The following is a 22,319-nucleotide window of genomic DNA, read 5'->3' on the forward strand; positions in this document are numbered from 1 at the left end:
CTCCAACGTTCAAAATATTTGAAATTTCAACTGTAACCTTTACCGCTGAAAGTTTTAATGGTTCTCCATCCACATTGGTCTATCCACGGAAAGGGACATATTCCTTGTTCTGGTTATATGTGTTAGTATCATGTTTGTTGATAATTTTGTTGTGCATATTACTTTACATTTTTATCAACTGTTTAAACAAACGACGACGTCACAGAAAATTACGAGAAAGCGGTGTAGACATTGTTTTTTTGCTCTGAGTCTTAACTTACTAGAATTGTTTAATGTGTCACGAAGATAATCTGATAATTATTTTAATTTTTTATGGTTAATGACACGAGTGTTACACCACTTTTGTGTTGTAATTTATCTTATGTATATTTCCGATTTGCTATGCCATGTAAGTTAACGTTTTACAATTTCAAAGAACTGGAAATATGAACTTAGAAATTAATTCAATGTGTAAAATTTATTGTATTTACCAACAAGATTGATATACATAATTTTCTTTCTTAACACAGATATATTTTAATACGCAAACAACAATACAAGTTATGATAAGAGTTAGTACAAGTAATAATTTAATACAAAAGTTTTACATACTTACAAAAATACTGAGTGTTCTATCTGATCTGAAACTGAATATTTTATCGATGGTTCACGATGATCGAATTATTTTTATATTGATGCACAAGTACACTTCACTTGACGGGAAGCTTGCAAGCTTTTTCACACGTGAGCTTTTTTTCGCTGAATTTATATAAAGTATTCGTATAAATACTAATGTCCGAAGCTAATTAACTGAAGTTAAACGGTTTGTAATGTTCAAAATTTATAAATTTTCCTGGTCAAATGCCTACATTTCTTTAGTTAATGAACGTTTATCACAGTTATAGCTTCCAAGATTTGTAGTATACTAACTGTGATAAACCAATAATACCATTAAAACTGTCTTGGTGCATCGATTTATAAATTTTTATATAAATGTGAGGTTTTTGAAAATTCAATTGACAGCAGTATTTTACTTACACACGTAGTACGTTGTTTATTTATACACTCAAGAATCTTCTACAGGTTTAGAAAATAGATCGCTATACACATTTAACAATATAAGTTACATGTAGAATAAAATTCATTAATTTGTTAACGACTTAATGAATAATGTAGTTTGAAATAACAAAAATTAACGGTTCTAATTTAATGATATTTTTCCTTCAGATTTTAAAATCACGCTAGATAAACGCTTACAGATCTTAAGGTTATTGCGCGGTTGACCAATTAAACGCCCATTTACTATGAAACCATTATGTTTTATGCTTATGAATAATGTTTGTAAATAAGTACAAAACTGGTAAAATAAAGAAAGTCATCAATTGCTTGTTATGTTATCATAAATCATTTACAATTTTTCAAGACAAGCAACTAAATACAATCATTAAAAATTGTTACAAATATAAACATTTAGGATTCTTCCTTATCTGGGCGAAAATATACAAAATGTGCTTTCTGCTAACTGCAAGTATCGAAACCTAATTTTTATTGTTATAAGCCCACATTATATTGTATTCTTTTTAAGTGGTCCGGTTAAGGTACTCGACTCGTAATCCGAGGCTCGAGGGTTTGAATTCCTGTCGCACCAAACATGCTCGCCCTTTCAGCTGTAGGGGCGTCATAAAGTGACGGTCAATCCCACTATTCGTTGGTAAAAGAGCAGCCCAAGAGTTGGCGGTGAGTGGTGATGACTAGCTACCTTCCCTCTAGCTTTACAATGCTAAATTACGGACGGCTAACACAGATAGCCCTCACGTAACTTTGTGCGAAATTTAAAAAAAAACAAATCTTTTTAACTCTTCCCTCCGTCTGATAACGTACATCTGAAAACTTACGAGGTTAAAATTGGGTTGATTCATTAAAGTGCGGCCCAGTAGCACAGCGGTATATCTGCGGAGTAATACCGCTAAAAACTGAGTTTCGATCCCATTTTAGGTAGAATAGAGTTAGCCCTTTGTGTAGCTTATCACTTAATAATAAACAACACCAACAGCAACAGAAAAACATTTGAGAAGTGCATATGGCTCTTGATTTATAATATCTAGCTTTTTCAGAGGTGTTGGGCGTCAGATAAAGTGGTGTCATGTAGAAGTTACTGAACTTCAAGAGGTACTACATATGGTATTTCAATTCCAGAACTAGCCTCTTAGTTAGATATAAGAATTACACTTCCTTCACGAATGAAGAGACGTTGGTAGAAACCTGGTGTTGCCATTAAACTAATAGCATTTCTATTTGAATCGCTTATAAAATTTAAATTTTTGCTGTAACTTGAAAAATACACAGGACCAAAATCTAGATAAGAGATATATGACACAAACAACAAAAAAAACAGAAACGGCGCGATTTTATTTATGGAAAGTTTGCCTTTCGAGGATATCAGTTTTCATATTCGTTTTGACTAAAGTGTCGGCTTGGTTGTTAGCGTACCGAACATTGGATCTGATGTTCCTTGATAAGTAACTACTAGAACATAGAGCCGTCGAATAAATTCACACGAAATTCGGTAAATTGAATGCGTACTGGTTACTTTCTTTTCAATTAAATAACACTATCTAACACAAATTTTGTACCTGGATAGTATGTGTTATTTCGTAACTGCTTATGTTGTATAAGTACAGAAAACGGCCATTTTCCCCTTCAATTTAGAAATTAACCTATTTTCTTTGTAAAAACGGGCAAATTTGCACATTTTCATTTACATAATGTATATATAAAACAACATATGAATCAAGATTTACATGTATTTATACTAAAGTTATGCAAAAATGATTAGAAGTAAGTAGTTTTTCGAGATTTGCGACTGTAATGTAAATCACTTTCACGTGTTAGCCCACAATATAATCTCCTATCATGTTTTTCTTATATGCTTCCAGATCACAAAAGCAAAGTTTCAAGAAAAAGTAAGTCTTTTCCATTTACTTTAGGCATAATTAATTGGGAAATAACACTTTCTGCCCAGGAACAATAAAAAGTAAAATTTTTGTTACGAATTGTTATCGACCGAGATTACTCCCCTTCTTGAGATGGTAGTGGGAATTGTTAGTTTACATTTATTTCATCAAATAACTCTTGTAGAAACAAAGCACCGAAGGTAAATATATCTATGGTTCAAGTCCCTTATGTATTAGGGTAATCAAACTGAATACAAACGTTATTTTAATTCCTACTGCTCCGATGTCATTCTTTGTTTTGTACGATACATCGCAGCTTATTGTGAGGAGTGAAAGATTCAACATTATATAATATAACGAACTTTAACGTTGAACCAATAAACTCAACATAACCTCAGGATGCGTTTAGTTGTTATTAGAATTTCATTTTTATGGAGTAAAAGCCTTTCGTTCTATGTTGTCTTGTAATAAATATAATTGATTCTAATTTAATGTTTAATATACATTTGCTATAACAAATAGTTCTCTCTATAGATGGCGAGCGTTGTTATAGATGGGTGTATGAGAGGGTGTAAGTAGCTAAGAAATTTTTAGGACAGAAATATAAAATTAAAGCAATGTAAAAATATTGTGTAAAGGGTGGATGTATATATTTAGTCCATCTGGTTTAGTAATATACCTAACTTACGTTTTAAAAACAAAATCTTGAAACTGCGTTAGACAAACTAAAATACGCAGCAAAGTTCACAAGAATTTGAGGAAAAGTCTTCCAAGCGAAGACAAAAAGTAAAAATTTAAAAGGGAGGTGAGAGAGAGATTAGGTTTGTAATAGGAATTATTAAACAGTTTATGTACAGTTAAATGGCAGGTAATACTAGTGCTCATGGATTATCTCTTTCACAGCTGATTAAAGCAACGTCTGCGAAATGTCTCATAAATATACTTAAAACGGTAAGTGATGTTAGATTAAATGTACTATGTATGATGTTTATAATGTCTATGATGTATTATATATCTTTAGAATATACCATAATGCCATGTGTAAATAAGATAAACGTTATTTGAAATTAAATTACCTAGATTGCCCATTTACAGAAATAATGAAATAATTATTATTGTTAAAATGTTTACTAAATACTTTTACTTAAAGGGTGCATTAATGTACATATTAATGGTAATGGCCTACATGCAAGCATTTCTATTATTATTATTATTATTCTGAAATGTTTTTAAGTTATTTTGGGTATTAAAGTCATAATAACTTGGTAATTTTATTTATTGTTCATTGTAATAATACATAGAAGTTTGACAATTTTTAAAAATCTTTTGCAACCTATTTATAAATATTAAAAAAAAAGGTTTGTAAAATGTACCAGCAGGAAGTTGCTGTTTTTCCTTCTTGTTGATATGGTCAATAATGGCACTTTAGGTATTAAAGATAGCTTTGTGGATGTCAGAGATTGCCTCATTTGGTTAATGACTTCCTGCTGACTTGACTTGTTCTTTTTTTTAGTCTCTATTTAGCTAATTAGGATTGACTCTATTATTAAATGAAGCAGAGATGATGAAACAGTATCTGTGACCTGAACTGTATGATTTGGTTCAGTAAGTGTTACTAATCTTTGTATCATAAAGGTTGAGATGGAAGTATATGGGCCTTGAAAGTTTAGTCTGCAGAACAGTAGTTCAAACCGAGTGTTCTGGGTGAAAACAAGTAATATCAAGTGACAAGACTATCCAAACCGGGCTTGAACTACCAAAATAACCATCAAATTGATAAACTATGATAAGTAATATCAAGTGATAAGACTATCCAAACCCGGCTTGAACTACCAAAATAACCATCAAATTGATAAACTATGATAAGTAATATCAAGTGACAAGACTATCCAAACCCGGCTTGAACTACCAAAATAACCATCAAATTGATAAACTATGATAAGTAATATCAAGTGACAAGACTATCCAAACCCGGCTTGAACTACCAAAATAACCATCAAATTGATAAACTATGATAAGTAATATCAAGTGACAAGACTATCCAAACCCGGCTTGAACTACCAAAATAACCATCAAATTGATAAACTATGATAAGTAATATCAAGTGACAAGACGATCCAAACCCGGCTTGAACTACCAAAATAACCATCAAATTGATAAACTATGATAAGTAATATCAAGTGACAAGACGATCCAAACCCGGCTTGAACTACCAAAATAACCATCAAATTGATAAACTATGATAAGTAATATCAAGTGACAAGACTATCCAAACCGGGCTTGAACTACCAAAATAACCATCAAATTGATAAACTATGATAAGTAATATCAAGTGACAAGACTATCCAAACCCGGCTTGAACTACCAAAATAACCATCAAATTGATAAACTATGATAAGTAATATCAAGTGACAAGACTATCCAAACCCGGCTTGAACTACCAAAATAACCATCAAATTGATAAACTATGATAAGTAATATCAAGTGACAAGACTATCCAAACCCAGACTTGAACTACCAAAATAACCATCAAATTGATAAACTATGATAAGAAATATCAAGTGACAAGACTATCCAAATCCAGGCTTGAACTACCAAAATAACCATCAAATTGATAAACTATGATAAGTAATATCAAGTGACAAGACCATCCAAACCCAGGCTTGAACTACCAAAATAACCATCAAATTGATAAACTATGATAAGTAATATCAAGTGACAAGACTATCCAAACCCAGGCTTGAACTACCAAAATAACCATCAAATTGATAAACTATGATAAGTAATATCAAGTGACAAGACTATCCAAACCCGGGCTTGAACTACCAAAATAACCATCAAATTGATAAACTATGATAAGTAATATCAAGTGACAAGACTATCCAAACCCAGACTTGAACTACCAAAATAACCATCAAATTGACAAACTATGATAAGAAATATCAAGTGACAAGACTATCCAAATCCAGGCTTGAACTACCAAAATAACCATCAAATTGATAAACTATGATAAGTAATATCAAGTGACAAGACCATCCAAACCCAGGCTTGAACTACCAAAATAACCATCAAATTGATAAACTATGATAAGTAATATCAAGTGACAAGACTATCCAAACCCAGGCTTGAACTACCAAAATAACCATCAAATTGATAAACTATGATAAGTAATATCAAGTGACAAGACTATCCAAACCCGGGCTTGAACTACCAAAATAACCATCAAATTGATAAACTATGATAAGTAATATCAAGTGACAAGACTATCCAAACCCGGGCTTGAACTACCAAAATAACCATCAAATTGATAAACTATGATAAGTAATATCAAGTGACAAGACTATCCAAACCCAGGCTTGAACTACCAAAATAACCATCAAATTGATAAACTATGATAAGTAATATCAAGTGACAAGACTATCCAAACCCAGGCTTGAACTACCAAAATAACCATCAAATTGATAAACTATGATAAGTAATATCAAGTGACAAGACTATCCAAACCCGGCTTGAACTACCAAAATAACCATCAAATTGATAAACTATGATAAGTAATATCAAGTGACAAGACTATCCAAACCCAGGCTTGAACTACCAAAATAACCATCAAATTGATAAACTATGATAAGTAATATTAAGTGACAAGACTATCCAAACCCAGGCTTGAACTACCAAAATAACCATCAAATTGATAAACTATGATAAGTGATATCAAGTGACAAGACTATCCGAACCCAGGCTTGAACTACCAAAATAACCATCAAATTGATAAACTATGATAAGTAATATCAAGTGAAAGACTATCCAAACCTGGGCTTGAACTACCAAAATAACCATCAAATTGATAAACTATGATAAGTAATATCAAGTGACAAGACTATCCAAACCCAGACTTGAACTACCAAAATAACCATCAAATTGATAAACTATGATAAGAAATATCAAGTGACAAGACTATCCAAATCCAGGCTTGAACTACCAAAATAACCATCAAATTGATAAACTATGATAAGTGATATCAAGTGACAAGACTATCCAACCCAGGCTTGAACTACCAAAATAACCATCAAATTGATAAACTATGTACCACTACCAAATTTTCTCAATTCAACTTGATAGTTTTAAAAATAAAATAAATTGAATGTAAGTGAAATAAAATCTGTTTACTTCATTCTCACCACCGTGAGTTGAGTGCAACAAAAATTAACATTGATAATTTGTCGATAGTTGAGCGTCTTGTCTGAAGTGTTTTTATATATAGACCCAAAGTAAGCATACAATAATCTGGTTGAATATACATGTATATAAGATGAAAAGTATTTTAAAATACAACTTGTTTTGCAGTAAAAATGAATTTGTTGTTATGAGAATTTTAAAATGTACTGACAGCTGGAAAACTATTGTGGAATACATTTTAAAAAGTTGTATCTTTGCCAGCTCATGTGATATAAAACATAATGACAGCTATGGACCTGTTAGTCCACCAAGACATTTTCATCTTAACTTTAAAACAGAAAGAAAATATTTAAATTCAACATTTATCATTTATGTACTTATCAAGTCTTCCTGTAAAATAACTACATCCACCATATCTGAAGGCAGTACTTTCTGGAGGCCAACGATCCTGTTAGAAAAATGTTGGCTAAATGTCTTCCACATGTGTGTAACCACTGGTAAACAGATAAACTAGCTAATTAAAAGTTAAATTGAATGAATAATCGTAGTTCCCAGCTCATTACGGTATAAGTTTCGTATTTAAACATTCGCTAGATAGTGTCATTAGAAGTTTTAAAACAATGCTTGATGTAATATATAATTAAATTGTAAATTTAAGACAATGAATTGTCATTATTACTTCTTTTAGGTTGGGTCTAAAAAAGATCTGGTTATAGATAACAGTTTAATTGGGCCATTAGACCACATTGCTGGCGTTACAGTTTTAAGGGTAAGTTCTTATATTTGGCATTACTTAATAAAGCATATATAGAAATAGTATGGCGAAAAAATGTCTGTTTAATAATTAGTATACACATAAATACTTTGTTGGTAACATTGTCTGTGTTAATATTATTTTAGCCAGGTACATTTTGTTAAAGATTCTTATGTAAACTAGTTACTCTAACTTCCAGTTTTTACGAGATTTTGATGGCATTTCAAATAAAGTGTTACTTGAAATAAGACCAGTTTTAGATTTCTAACTATTAGTTGAACGTATATCTTGAAGTCATCTACTTTGTGTCGAAACTCTAGGAGTATGGAGTGGAAAAGATTTACAAGCTGGACTTTGGTCTCTCTCCTGGTCAAAATAACAAGTGAGTAATTATATACTAAATTTTACTTGACAAGTTTGAACAGAAGGTAATGGAATTTGATCACTTGGTTTTAGGAATGTGCATGTCTTATATCTGTCATATCTTATCAACCAAAATGTATCGGTTATTTAACACAAACATTAAATTAAAACTGGGTCATTAGAGCACACTTAGCTGAGGTTAGTCTGTTTTTTGAATTTTGCACAAAGCTACACGAGGGCTATCTCCGCTAGCCATCTCTAATTTACTAGTGTAAGACTAGAGGGAAGGCAGCTAGTCATCACCACCCACTGCCAACTCTTGAGCTACTCTTTTACCAATGAAATAGTGGAATTGACCGTAACATTATAACACCCCCATGGCTGAAAGGGCGACCATGTTTGGTGCGACGGGGATGCAAACCTGTGACCCTCAGATTATGAGTCGAATGCTTTAACCCACTTGGCTATACCAGGCCTGAGGTCCATCAGCAAACACTTTGTTCATGATACATTAAACAACATTTAATTTTAATCTATTACAAACTAATAAAACAGTCAGAAACATTTGATGTAAAAAATAATTCTAGTTGAACTTGATTTCCTACTCATTTAGAGATCAATACTGTTATTAAGTGGTGTATATTCTAGAAAAAGTAATTTCTACTTGTGAACTCCATGTGAGACACAATTCTTTCATTGTATTAGCCTCATTACACACGTGTGAATCAGTTGTTTTTTGGTGTAAAAGGACAATTCCAGGTTATTATTCTTTAATATTTACTGGTCTGTCACTTGTATGTATTAGTGTGAACATAATTAACTGTTAGATAAAGCATGTTAAGTTGCTAGATTACAAATGATTATCCAGCCATTATTAAGAGAACAAAACAAAATTATCTAGCCAGTTATTTTATGGAATAATGTTTTCAACAGAGCTTGAATATGTGAATTTAATATATTTCCATTACACTAAAGTTATGAAGAAAAAATAATAACATAGTCACACATTTAAAAAAAGAAGTTATACTCTCTGTGATTTACTTACACATTAGGTTATATAGTGATTCAGAGGTACAATATGTGATAAAAATGTTTAATTTATATTCCTGCAGGTGTCTCTACCTTATCAGACCATGTATAACGTCAACCAGACAGGTTGCTGATCACATCAGTGCAGCTCGACAACAGAACAGGGACGTTGCTTTCTGGATTGTTTTTGTACCCAGAAAAGTAAGTGTACCTGCTTTATAAAATGTACAGAAAAACATGTAACCAACTTCCATGATGACAAAATAGGAAATATTTAGAAAAAATAACAAAGTAACATGTGTAAACTGTGGTAGTTAACATCTGTGTTAACCAGAAGATGACCTAAGAAGGTCAAAATATTGTTTTCAACTTTAATTAAAGTTTTAACACCCATACCAGCCATCTTGAGATACGTGTAATTGGCTTTTTTTAATCAAACACTTTGGTATCTGGTTCAGTTAAACCAACATTTCAGATTTATTATAGTTTTTGTAAAATTCACAATGTTTAAAATTAAGTTGATGAATTGTGGTTTTTATAAAGGTGAGTCTTTATTTCACTGGTATCTTTACACTTTTATATGGATCTGATTTTCTCACCCTACATAGGGAAGGACCTAGTAAAGATGCCTTACTCTCTTCTTCTATGATGGAAAGCTGCCTCCATCTGTACTACTCTCTCTGTTATTAGAAACAAGCAAAAACATTACAATAAAAATTATATTTGTAAAATAAAATATTTTCGTGTTAGCACCTTGGACCAGAGTCGTCTATTGATTAGCATGGCTGTGGGCCATTTGTACAAAAAATATGAAATCTGCACTTTGGGGACGACAACTGTTTAATAAGGGTGACAGTCCAATCTCAGTAATTAGCAGTGTACGCTGTAGAATAGAATAGCTGCCGTCCATTTAATGTGTTGGTTGAAAATTAGGGACGTCTAGTGTGTGTAACTGTTGTATAACTTTGTGGAAATTTCTGGACAAAAGATTTGCTACTTAGTACTTGTTGTGAATAACTTATTAATTATTAGACAAGCCAAACATTACTTGTGGTGGCTGTTGTTTCAAGGATTGTATCAGATAAAGTGAATATTTAGTTGTTATCTTTAGTCACTTCAAAGTGTTATATACACACACACGTTATGTTGAATTGTAACTTTTCTGTCTCATAACCAAATACTAAATATTGTACAGTGTTTATGTCAGTTTTGGTCTTCATTGTCTGACCTTCAGTCATGTATGTTTAAAATTATTTAGTTTCTGTTCAGTAACTCTAGGTGTCACTTTTCTTTGGTAGTACAAGTAACTAAGTAATAACTGAAACCACCATAATCTGAACCATGAGTTTATTTTTAGTATATTTGAGGAACATTATTCGCACTTAGATAATTATTTTTAAATTTTGATTTATTACTAATCATATATGAGGCTAATAATGTTAGACTATCAACAATTTAGAACCTAGTCATTTCCTGGCTTTAAAACTACTGACAGAACATAGACATTTCTTGGCTTTAAAACTACTGACAGAACGTAGACATTTCCTGGCTTTAAAACTACTGACAGAATGTAGACATTTCCTGGCTTTAAAACTACTGACAGAACATAGACATTTCCTGGCTTTAAAACTACTGACAGAACGTAGACATTTCCTGGCTTTAAAACTACTGACAGAAATTAGACATTTCCTGGCTTTAAAACTACTGACAGAATGTAGACATTTCCTGGCTTTAAAACTACTGACAGAAATTAGACATTTCCTGGCTTTAAAACTACTGACAGAACGTAGACATTTCCTGGCTTTAAAACTACTGACAGAAATTAGACATTTCCTGGCTTTAAAACTACTGACAGAACATAGACATTTCCTGGCTTTAAAACTACTGACAGAACGTAGACATTTCCTGGCTTTAAAACTACTGACAGAAATTAGACATTTCCTGGCTTTAAAACTACTGACAGAACGTAGACATTTCCTGGCTTTAAAACTACTGACAGAACGTAAACATTTCCTAGCTTTAAAACTACTGACAGAACGTAGACATTTCCTGAATTTAAAATTACTGACAGCTTTTAAATTTGTAAAAGTATTCATTTTGAACAAAATATCATTTTCTAGAATTTAAAATAGAAATGAAGTCTCACTTACAGGGTTAAAAACAGTTTCATATTATTTGTTGACAAAATTACAAGCCAAATTTATGTAGACTGCACAGAATTCACAATTTAATTCAAATTTATGAACTTTATTAACAGCTTAAAGTATAAAAAAACTCCTTCGAAAAGTTAACACTTACACTAGGATACTTATTGTACAGAAAAGTCTGAATAAGTCACAAGAATAGCTTGAAATGGAATTGTCTCTTTCTGCTCTTTAGTTGCATGTATGTGAACTGATTCTGGAACAGGAGGGCGTTTATGATGAAGCCACTCTTTTGGAGTATCCATTAGGCCTAATACCACTGGATAATGATATATTTTCCTTGGAGATCTCAGATTTTTTCTCATCATTTTACCTTGTAAGTGTGAAAGACAAATGTAGTGTCTAATATTTCATGTCACCAAGATTGTACGATATATTACCAGCAGTCAGATTGTTAACAAATGGATTAACTCTTTTGTTACTAATTTTCTATTGAAAATATAATGTACCATTAATGTTATTAATTCTAGTGTGTGAAATTATAAAACATTACTTACATTATATAGTTTAGAATGTTTTACAGTTTACGTATCGATCTATTATCCTTTGTCATCATCTAATCACACGCCTTGTCTTCCTGTTGTAATTTAGTTGAAGTACAATAACTTATAAGCACAGATACAACTAAAAGTGTCCTCTTTATTAGTTATTGAGACTTGCCACATTATCAAAGATAGGAATATATGGAGGGTTGTGAACCATATTAATAAAATAAAGGTAATAAAAATTCAACAACTTGATAATGACAGCTAAAGTTGGAACACAATAACTCAACATGGATTCAAATGTACAAAAACAGTACAGTAGCTTCATAAATTTATTTAACACTACCTGACAGAACTGAAGACAACTGTCAAAAGTGGTACAGTCAGTATTTGGTATGTGACAAATGGAGGTGTTTTGTCACAGACGATGAAATGTAACAACTAAAATAAAATTTCAGTGATTTATTATTGTCCTGACATAATAAAAAAAATGGAATAATACATGTTACAGGATTTTTGTTTTGTGAATTGTGACATGTTTTGAGGTTAAAGTTGTAATTGTAAGTTAAACATCTGGAAATTTAAGATAACTTCCGAGTTGAAAACAGCATATAAATGTAGCACATTTAAATAGTATCTTCATACTGACTGGAAGTTGGTGATATATGAATCTATCAAACAAAAGCCACCAGCCACACATCACAGTTGATATGCTGTTACAACACAAGAAATAAGTACAAATGGGTTTCATTTTATGACATCTATAGAGGAACCACTTAAACTACTAGATGCATTTCTCAGTTGCCTTTTTAGTATATTCTAAAGATTTCTACAATGCAATTACAGAGCAACATTCTGTAACCAGGGTTATCACAAGTAAAAAAACTTGACCAGTAGTGAATGATGGGTACAGAAGAGGTATTTGTTTTTGTGTTGGACACACGTCTGGAGAGTAGAGTTGTGATATTGAACCTTTGACAGGGTACAGAAGAGGTATTTGTTTTTGTGTTGGACACACGTCTGGAGAGTAGAGTTGTGATATTGAACCTTTGACAGGGTACAGAAGAGGTATTTGTTTTTGTGTTGGACACACGTCTGGAGAGTAGAGTTGTGATATTGAACCTTTGGCAGGGTACAGAAGAGGTATTTGTTTTTCTGTTGGACACACGTCTGGAGAGTAGAGTTGTGATATTAAACCTTTGACAGACAAGTCATGTACTTCAAGTCATTCTGACTTTGGTAATAATTAAACAAAAGGATGTGCTTAATTATGTGTGATAAGACTGAAAGTGTGTTAGATACAAATTGCATGTTTTCTTCACATGACAAAAATTATACTTTGTGTGGGTAGAATTACCCATTTTTAATTTTTAATGTGATGCTGATTAGAATGGAGACCAAGGTTGGATCCACACAGTTGCCTCTTCCTTAGTGCAATTACAGAGATTGTTTGGTCCTGTCCACTGTCGTTTCGGTCAAGGGCGCTGCGCCAAGGTAGACTTGCTTTTTTCTGTTGAATCTGTCATCGAGTTTGTTTTGTTTATTAACAGTTTATTTTATTAATAAAGACTTTTTACATTGGATTTCTTTAAATGTATACCAAATCATGACCTCTATACATAGAATGTAATTTTTATTAGTTCAGTGTTTCGCTAGCACAACTTCATCAAGAACTAATGGTATTTTACAAGTTTACATGTGAAGGTAAATTAGTTAATTAATTTACATTCTGCAGATATAGGTTGTGATTTTACATCTCTAGAAATGTGTTGCAGTAAACTCAGTTTCCATTAAAGAAAGTTGAAAATAATAATTAGATTTCTTTAATTTTTCCACATTTTTTAGTCCTGAAGGCTTAATTTACAATAAAATTTATGTCACTGTATGATGATACAGTTTTTAAAACTCTCTTTAAAGATGTGAATTTAAAAAAATCTTCAGCCAACTGTGATATCTGATCTTGAATGTCCCAAGTTTCTGGTTTCTGTTCAGTGGTTTTCTAAAAGAAAACCAGATTCAACAGAATTCATAAATGCTAATTAGAAGTGTCAGTTTTAATTGTTTTAACCAGTTTTCAGTTTCATTTGTTTAAAGTTTTATGTGAAGTTTAATAGATGACAATTTATTAATTTATTTTGCTGAAAAAGTGATTATAAGCTGTTGACACTAGTTGATAATTTTGTAATTCTTTTCCATAAAGTTGGTGTTTGACTTGATGGAAACTTTAGAGGAAGAAACTAAAATTACAAAGAAGGAAGACTCAAAGATTGGAAAGATGATTGTACTTGACAGAGGTAATAAATAGCTCTTCTACAAAATGTACCAATAGGTGTGTAGTTATTCTTGATGACGAGAAACCTCTTGAGATAAAAAAATATTTCAGAACGGCTGGTATGGGTATTAACACTTTTACTGATAAGGAGAGAACAATGTTGCGACCTTCCTAGGTCATCTTCAGGCTAACAAAAAGATGACCTAATGATGACGTAGGAAGATTGAAATGTTCTCTGCTTATCAACAAAAGTGTTAATACCCATACCAGCCGTTCTGAGATACAAGTGTGTAGTTAATAAATTGTAGCAAAATAAATCATCAGTATAAAGAACACTTCATGAAATATTATGTCTGAAGACACACATGGGCCATCAGAGACCGTGGGTGTTGTCTGGATTTATTTATAGTTTTGTTATTAGAGACCATGGGTGTTGTCTGGATTTAATTAGAGTTTTGTTATCAGAGACCATGGGTGTTGTCTGGATTTATTTAGAGTTTTGTTATCAGAGATCATGGGTGTTGTCTGGATTTATTTATAGTTATCAGAGATCAAGGGTATTGTGTGGATTTATTTATAGTTTTGTTATCAGAGACCATTTGTGTTGTCTGGATTTATTTATAGTTTTGTTATCAGAGACCATGGGTGGTGTCTGGATTTATTGATAGTTCTGTTATCAGAGACCATGGGTGTTGTCTGGATTTATTGATAGTTTTGTTATCAGAGACCATGGGTGGTGTCTGGATTTATTTATAGTTTTGTTATCAGAGACCAAGAGTATTGTTTGGATTTATTTATAGTTTTGTTATCAGATACCATGGGTGTTGTCTGGATTTATTTATAGTTTTGTTATCAGAGACCATGGGTGTTGTCTGGATTTATTGATAGTTTTGTTATCAGAGACCATGGGTGGTGTCTGGATTTATTTATAGTTTTGTTATCAGAGACCATGGGTGGTGTCTGGATTTATTTATAGTTTTGTTATCAGAGACCAAGAGTATTGTTTGGATTTATTTATAGTTTTGTTATCAGATACCATGGGTGTTGTCTGGATTTATTTATAGTTTTGTTATCAGAGACCATGGGTGTTGTCTGGATTTATTGATAGTTTTGTTATCAGAGACCATGGGTGGTGTCTGGATTTATTTATAGTTTTGTTATCAGAGACCATGGGTGTTGTTTGGATTTATTTATAGTTTTGTTATTAGAGACCATGGGTGTTGTCTGGATTTAATTAGAGTTTTGTTATCAGAGACCATGGGTGTTGTCTGGATTTATTTATAGTTATCAGAGATCAAGGGTATTGTGTGGATTTATTTATAGTTTTGTTATCAGAGACCATTTGTGTTGTCTGGATTTATTTATAGTTTTGTTATCAGAGACCATGGGTGGTGTCTGGATTTATTGATAGTTCTGTTATCAGATACCATAGGTGTTGTCTGGATTTATTTATAGTTTTGTTATCAGAGACCAAGAGTATTGTTTGGATTTATTTATAGTTTTGTTATCAGAGACCAAGAGTATTGTTTGGATTTATTTATAGTTTTGTTATCAGATACCATGGGTGTTGTCTGGATTTATTGATAGTTTTGTTATCAGAGACCATGGGTGGTGTCTGGATTTATTTATAGTTTTGTTATCAGAGACCATGGGTGTTGTTTGGATTTATTTATAGTTTTGTTATCAGAGACCATGGGTATTGTGTGGATTTATTTATAGTTTTGTTATCAGAGACCATGGGTGTTGTCTGGATTTATTTATAGTTTTGTTATCAGAGACCATGGGTGTTGTCTGGATTTATTTATAGTTATCAGAGACCAAGGGTATTGTCTGGATTTATTTATAGTTTTGTTATCAGAGACCATGGGTGTTGTCTGGATTTATTTATAGTTTTGTTATCAGAGACCAAGGATATTGTTTCGATTTATTTATAGTTTTGTTATCAGAGACCGTGGGTATTGTTTGGATTTATTTAGAGTTTTGTTATCAGAGATCGTGGGTATTGTTTGGATTTATTTATAGTTTTGTTATCAGAGACCATGGGTGTTGTCTGGATTTAATTAGAGTTTTGGTATCAGAGACCATGGGTGTTGTCTGGATTTATTTATAGTTTTGTTATCAGAGACCAAGGATATTGTTTCGATTTATTTATAGTTTTGTTATCAGAGACAGTGGGTATTGTTTGGATTTATTTAGAGTTTTGTTATCAGAGATCGTGGGTATTGTTTGGATTTATTTATAGTTTTGTTATCAGAGACCATGGGTGGTGTCTGGATTTATTTATAGTTTTGTTATCAGAGACCATGGGTGGTGTCTGGATTTATTTATAGTTTTGTTATCAGAGACCATGGGTGTTGTCTGGATTTATTTATAGTTTTGTTATCAGAGACCAAGGATATTGTTTCGATTTATTTATAGTTTTGTTATCAGAGACCGTGGGTATTGTTTGGATTTATTTAGAGTTTTGCTATCAGAGATCGTGGGTATTGTTTGGATTTATTTATAGTTTTGTTATCAGAGACCATGGGTGTTGTCTGGATTTATTTAGTTTTGTTATCAGAGACCATGGGTGTTGTCTGGATTTATTTATAGTTATCAGAGACCAAGGGTATTGTCTGGATTTATTTATAGTTTTGTTATCAGAGACCATGGGTGTTGTCTGGATTTATTTATAGTTTTGTTATCAGAGACCAAGGATATTGTTTCGATTTATTTATAGTTTTGTTATCAGAGACCGTGGGTATTGTTTGGATTTATTTAGAGTTTTGTTATCAGAGATCGTGGGTATTGTTTGGATTTATTTATAGTTTTGTTATCAGAGACCATGGGTGTTGTCTGGATTTATTTTAGTTTTGTTATCAGAGACCATGGGTGTTGTCTGGATTTATTTATAGTTTTGTTATCAGAGACCAAGGGTATTGTCTGGATTTATTTATAGTTTTGTTATCAGAGACCATGGGTGTTGTCTGGATTTATTTATAGTTTTGTTATCAGAGACCAAGGATATTGTTTCGATTTATTTATAGTTTTGTTATCAGAGACCGTGGGTATTGTTTGGATTTATTTATAGTTTTGTTATCAGAGACCATGGGTGTTGTCTGGATTTATTTATAGTTTTGTTATCAGAGACCATGGGTGTTGTCTGGATTTATTTATAGTTTTGTTATCAGAGACCATGGGTGTTGTCTGGATTTATTTATAGTTTTGTTATCAGAGACCATGGGTGTTGTCTGGATTTATTTATAGTTTTGTTATCAGAGACCATGGGTGTTGTCTGGATTTATTTATAGTTTTGTTATCAGAGACCAATGGGTATTGTTTGGATTTATTTATAGTTTTGTTATCAGAGACCATGGGTGTTGTCTGGATTTATTTATAGTTTTGTTATCAGAGACCATGGGTGTTGTCTGGATTTATTTATAGTTTTGTTATCAGAGACCATGGGTGTTGTCTGGATTTATTTATAGTTTTGTTATCAGAGACCATGGGTGTTGTCTGGATTTATTTATAGTTTTGTTATCAGAGACCATGGGTGTTGTCTGGATTTATTTATAGTTTTGTTATCAGAGACCATTGGGTAGTTTTGTCAGAGACCATGGGTATTGTTTGGATTTATTTATAGTTTTGTTATCAGAGACCATGGGTATTGTTTGGATTTATTTATAGTTTTGTTATCAGAGACCATGGGTATTGTTTGGATTTATTTATAGTTTTGTTATCAGAGACCATGGGTGTTGTCTGGATTTATTTATAGTTTTGTTATCAGAGACCAAGAGTATTGTTTGGATTTATTTATAGTTTTGTTATCAGAGACCATGGGTGTTGTTTGGATTTATTTATAGTTTTGTTATCAGAGACCATGGGTATTGTCTGGATTTATTTATAGTTTTGTTATCAGAGACCATGGGTGTTGTCTGGATTTATTTATAGTTTTGTTATCAGAGACCATGGGTGTTGTCTGGATTTATTTATAGTTTTGTTATCAGAGACCATGGGTGTTGTCTGGATTTATTTATAGTTTTGTTATCAGAGACCATGGGTTATGTTGTCTGGATTTATTTATAGTTTTGTTATCAGAGACCATGGGTGTTGTCTGGATTTATTTATAGTTTTGTTATCAGAGACCATGGGTGTTGTCTGGATTTATTTATAGTTTTGTTATCAGAGACCATGGGTGTTGTCTGGATTTATTTATAGTTTTGTTATCAGAGACCATGGGTGTTGTCTGGATTTATTTATAGTTTTGTTATCAGAGACCATGGGTATTGTCTGGATTTATTTATAGTTTTGTTATCAGAGACCATGGGTGTTGTCTGGATTTATTTATAGTTTTGTTATCAGAGACCATGGGTGTTGTCTGGATTTATTTATAGTTTTGTTATCAGAGACCATGGGTGTTGTCTGGATTTATTTATAGTTTTGTTATCAGAGACCATGGGTGTTGTTTGGATTTATTTATAGTTTTGTTATCAGAGACCATGGGTGTTGGGTATTGTCTGGATTTATTTATAGTTTTGTTATCAGAGACCATGGGTGTTGTCTGGATTTATTTATAGTTTTGTTATCAGAGACCATGGGTGTTGTCTGGATTTATTTATAGTTTTGTTATCAGAGACCATGGGTGTTGTCTGGATTTATTTATAGTTTTGTTATCAGAGACCATGGGTGTTGTCTGGATTTATTTATAGTTTTGTTATCAGAGACCATGGGTGTTGTCTGGATTTATTTATAGTTTTGTTATCAGAGACCATGGGTGTTGTCTGGATTTATTTATAGTTTTGTTATCAGAGACCATGGGTGTTGTCTGGATTTATTTATAGTTTTGTTATCAGAGACCAAGGGTGTTGTCTGGATTTATTTATAGTTTTGTTATCAGAGACCATGGGTGGTGTCTGGATTTATTTATAGTTTTGTTATCAGAGACCATGGGTGTTGTCTGGATTTATTTATAGTTTTGTTATCAGAGACCATGGGTGTTGTCTGGATTTATTTATAGTTTTGTTATCAGAGACCATGGGTGTTGTCTGGATTTATTTATAGTTTTGTTATCAGAGACCATGGGTGTTGTCTGGATTTATTTATAGTTTTGTTATCAGAGACCATGGGTATTGTTTGGATTTATTTATAGTTTTGTTATCAGAGACCATGGGTGTTGTCTGGATTTATTTATAGTTTTGTTATCAGAGACCATGGGTGTTGTCTGGATTTATTTATAGTTTTGTTATCAGAGACCATGGGTGTTGTCTGGATTTATTTATAGTTTTGTTATCAGAGACCATGGGTATTGTTTGGATTTATTTATAGTTTTGTTATCAGAGACCATGGGTGTTGTCTGGATTTATTTATAGTTTTGTTATCAGAGACCATGGGTGTTGTCTGGATTTATTTATAGTTTTGTTATCAGAGACCATGGGTGTTGTCTGGATTTATTTATAGTTATCAGAGACCAAGGGTATTGTCTGGATTTATTTATAGTTTTGTTATCAGAGACCATGTCTGGATTTATTTATAGTTTTGTTATCAGAGACCATGGGTATTGTTTGGATTTATTTATAGTTTTGTTATCAGAGACCATGGGTGTTGTCTGGATTTATTTATAGTTTTGTTATCAGAGACCATGGGTGTTGTCTGGATTTATTTATAGTTTTGTTATCAGAGACCATGGGTGTTGTCTGGATTTATTTATAGTTTTGTTATCAGAGACCATGGGTGTTGTCTGGATTTATTTATAGTTTTGTTATCAGAGACCATGGGTGTTGTCTGGATTTATTTATAGTTTTGTTATCAGAGACCATGGGTGTTGTCTGGATTTATTTATAGTTTTGTTATCAGAGACCATGGGTGTTGTCTGGATTTATTTATAGTTTTGTTATCAGAGACCATGGGTGTTGTCTGGATTTATTTATAGTTTTGTTATCAGAGACCATGGGTGTTGTCTGGATTTATTTATAGTTTTGTTATCAGAGACCATGGGTGTTGTCTGGATTTATTTATAGTTTTGTTATCAGAGACCATGGGTGTTGTCTGGATTTATTTATAGTTTTGTTATCAGAGACCATGGGTGTTGTCTGGATTTATTTATAGTTTTGTTATCAGAGACCATGGGTGTTGTCTGGATTTATTTATAGTTTTGTTATCAGAGACCATGGGTGTTGTCTGGATTTATTTATAGTTTTGTTATCAGAGACCATGGGTGTTGTCTGGATTTATTTATAGTTTTGTTATCAGAGACCATGGGTGTTGTCTGGATTTATTTATAGTTTTGTTATCAGAGACCATGGGTGTTGTCTGGATTTATTTATAGTTTTGTTATCAGAGACCATGGGTGTTGTCTGGATTTATTTATAGTTTTGTTATCAGAGACCATGGGTGTTGTCTGGATTTATTTATAGTTTTGTTATCAGAGACCATGGGTGTTGTCTGGATTTATTTATAGTTTTGTTATCAGAGACCATGGGTGTTGTCTGGATTTATTTATAGTTTTGTTATCAGAGACCATGGGTGTTGTCTGGATTTATTGATAGTTTTGTTATCAGAGACCATGGGTGTTGTCTGGATTTATTTATAGTTATCAGAGATCAAGGGTATTGTGTGGATTTATTTATAGTTTTGTTATCAGAGACCATTTGTGTTGTCTGGATTTATTGATAGTTTTGTTATCAGAGACCATGGGTGGTGTCTGGATTTATTTATAGTTTTGTTATCAGAGACCATGGGTGTTGTTTGGATTTATTTATAGTTTTGTTATCAGAGACCATGGGTATTGTGTGGATTTATTTATAGTTTTGTTATCAGATACCATGGGTGTTGTCTGGATTTATTTATAGTTTTGTTATCAGAGACCATGGGTGTTGTCTGGATTTATTGATAGTTTTGTTATCAGAGACCATGGGTGTTGTCTGGATTTATTGATAGTTTTGTTATCAGAGACCATGGGTGTTGTCTGGATTTATTTATACAAGTCTTGAAATGTTATATGCTCATTATTCCAGTGATGTTTATGTGAGTATCAAATTATCATGTGTATAAAACCATTTTACATCACATTATATATCATAAGGTAGACATTCTGTCATTTGTATCTTTCAGTTTAAGAAGTGTATTGACCTGACTAGGAATATATAGATGTAAATGTATGGCCACACTATACTGATCTGATTAAAAGTATGTATGTGTAAATGTATGTCCAAACAGTACTGATCTGACTAAAAGTATGTATGTGTAAATGTATGTCCAAACAGTACTGATCTGACTAAAAGTATGTATGTGTAAATGTATGTCCACACCATACTGATCTGACTAAAAGTATGTATGTGTAAATGTATGACCACACCATACTGATCTGACTAAAAGTATGTGTATGTGAATGTATGTCCACACAGTACTGATCTGACTAAAAGTATGTATATGTAAATGTATGACTACACCGTACTGATCTGACTAAAAGTATGTATGTGTAAATGTATGTCCACACAGTACTGATCTGACTAAAAGTATGTATATGTGAATGTATGTCCACACAGTACTGATCTGACTAAAAGTATGTATATGTGAATGTATGTCCACACAGTACTGATCTGACTAAAAGTATGTATATGTGAATGTATGTCCACACAGTACTGATCTGACTAAAAGTATGTATATGTAAATGTATGACCACACCATACTGATCTAACTAAAAGTATGTATGTGTAAATGTATGTCCACACAGTACTGATTTGACTAAAAGTATGTATATGTAAATGTATGACCACACCATACTGATCTAACTAAAAGTATGTATGTGTAAATGTATGTCCACACAGTACTGATCTGACTAAAAGTATGTATGTGTAAATGTATGTCCACACAGTACTGATCTGACTAAAAGTATGTATATGTGAATGTATGTCCACACAGTACTGATCTGACTAAAAGTATGTATATGTAAATGTATGAATACACCATACTGATCTAACTAAAAGTATGTATGTGTAAATGTATGTCCACACAGTACTGATCTGACTAAAAGTATGTATATGTAAATGTATGACCACACCATACTGATCTGACTAAAAGTATGTATATGTAAATGTATGTCCACACAGTACTGATCTGACTAAA

General features: G+C 32.3%; 1 protein-coding gene across 1 annotated transcript in view; it reads left to right on the top strand.

Annotated features, from left to right (window-relative positions):
- Positions 1–3,469: 3,469 nt before the first annotated feature.
- The window catches only part of LOC143242634 (vacuolar protein sorting-associated protein 33B-like), a 58,578-nt gene continuing 39,728 nt past the window's right edge, over positions 3,470–22,319 (top strand). The window contains exons 1-7 of the mRNA XM_076486111.1: positions 3,470–3,884; positions 7,798–7,878; positions 8,184–8,245; positions 9,339–9,456; positions 11,635–11,775; positions 13,334–13,438; positions 14,145–14,238. Coding sequence (XP_076342226.1) covers positions 3,795–3,884; positions 7,798–7,878; positions 8,184–8,245; positions 9,339–9,456; positions 11,635–11,775; positions 13,334–13,438; positions 14,145–14,238 — 691 coding nt within the window. The 5' untranslated portion in view covers positions 3,470–3,794. The remainder of the gene's footprint in view (positions 3,885–7,797; positions 7,879–8,183; positions 8,246–9,338; positions 9,457–11,634; positions 11,776–13,333; positions 13,439–14,144; positions 14,239–22,319) is intronic.

Source organism: Tachypleus tridentatus, unplaced genomic scaffold (assembly GCF_004210375.1).
Source record: "Tachypleus tridentatus isolate NWPU-2018 unplaced genomic scaffold, ASM421037v1 Hic_cluster_2, whole genome shotgun sequence".
Taxonomy (NCBI): Eukaryota; Metazoa; Arthropoda; class Merostomata; order Xiphosura; family Limulidae; genus Tachypleus; species Tachypleus tridentatus.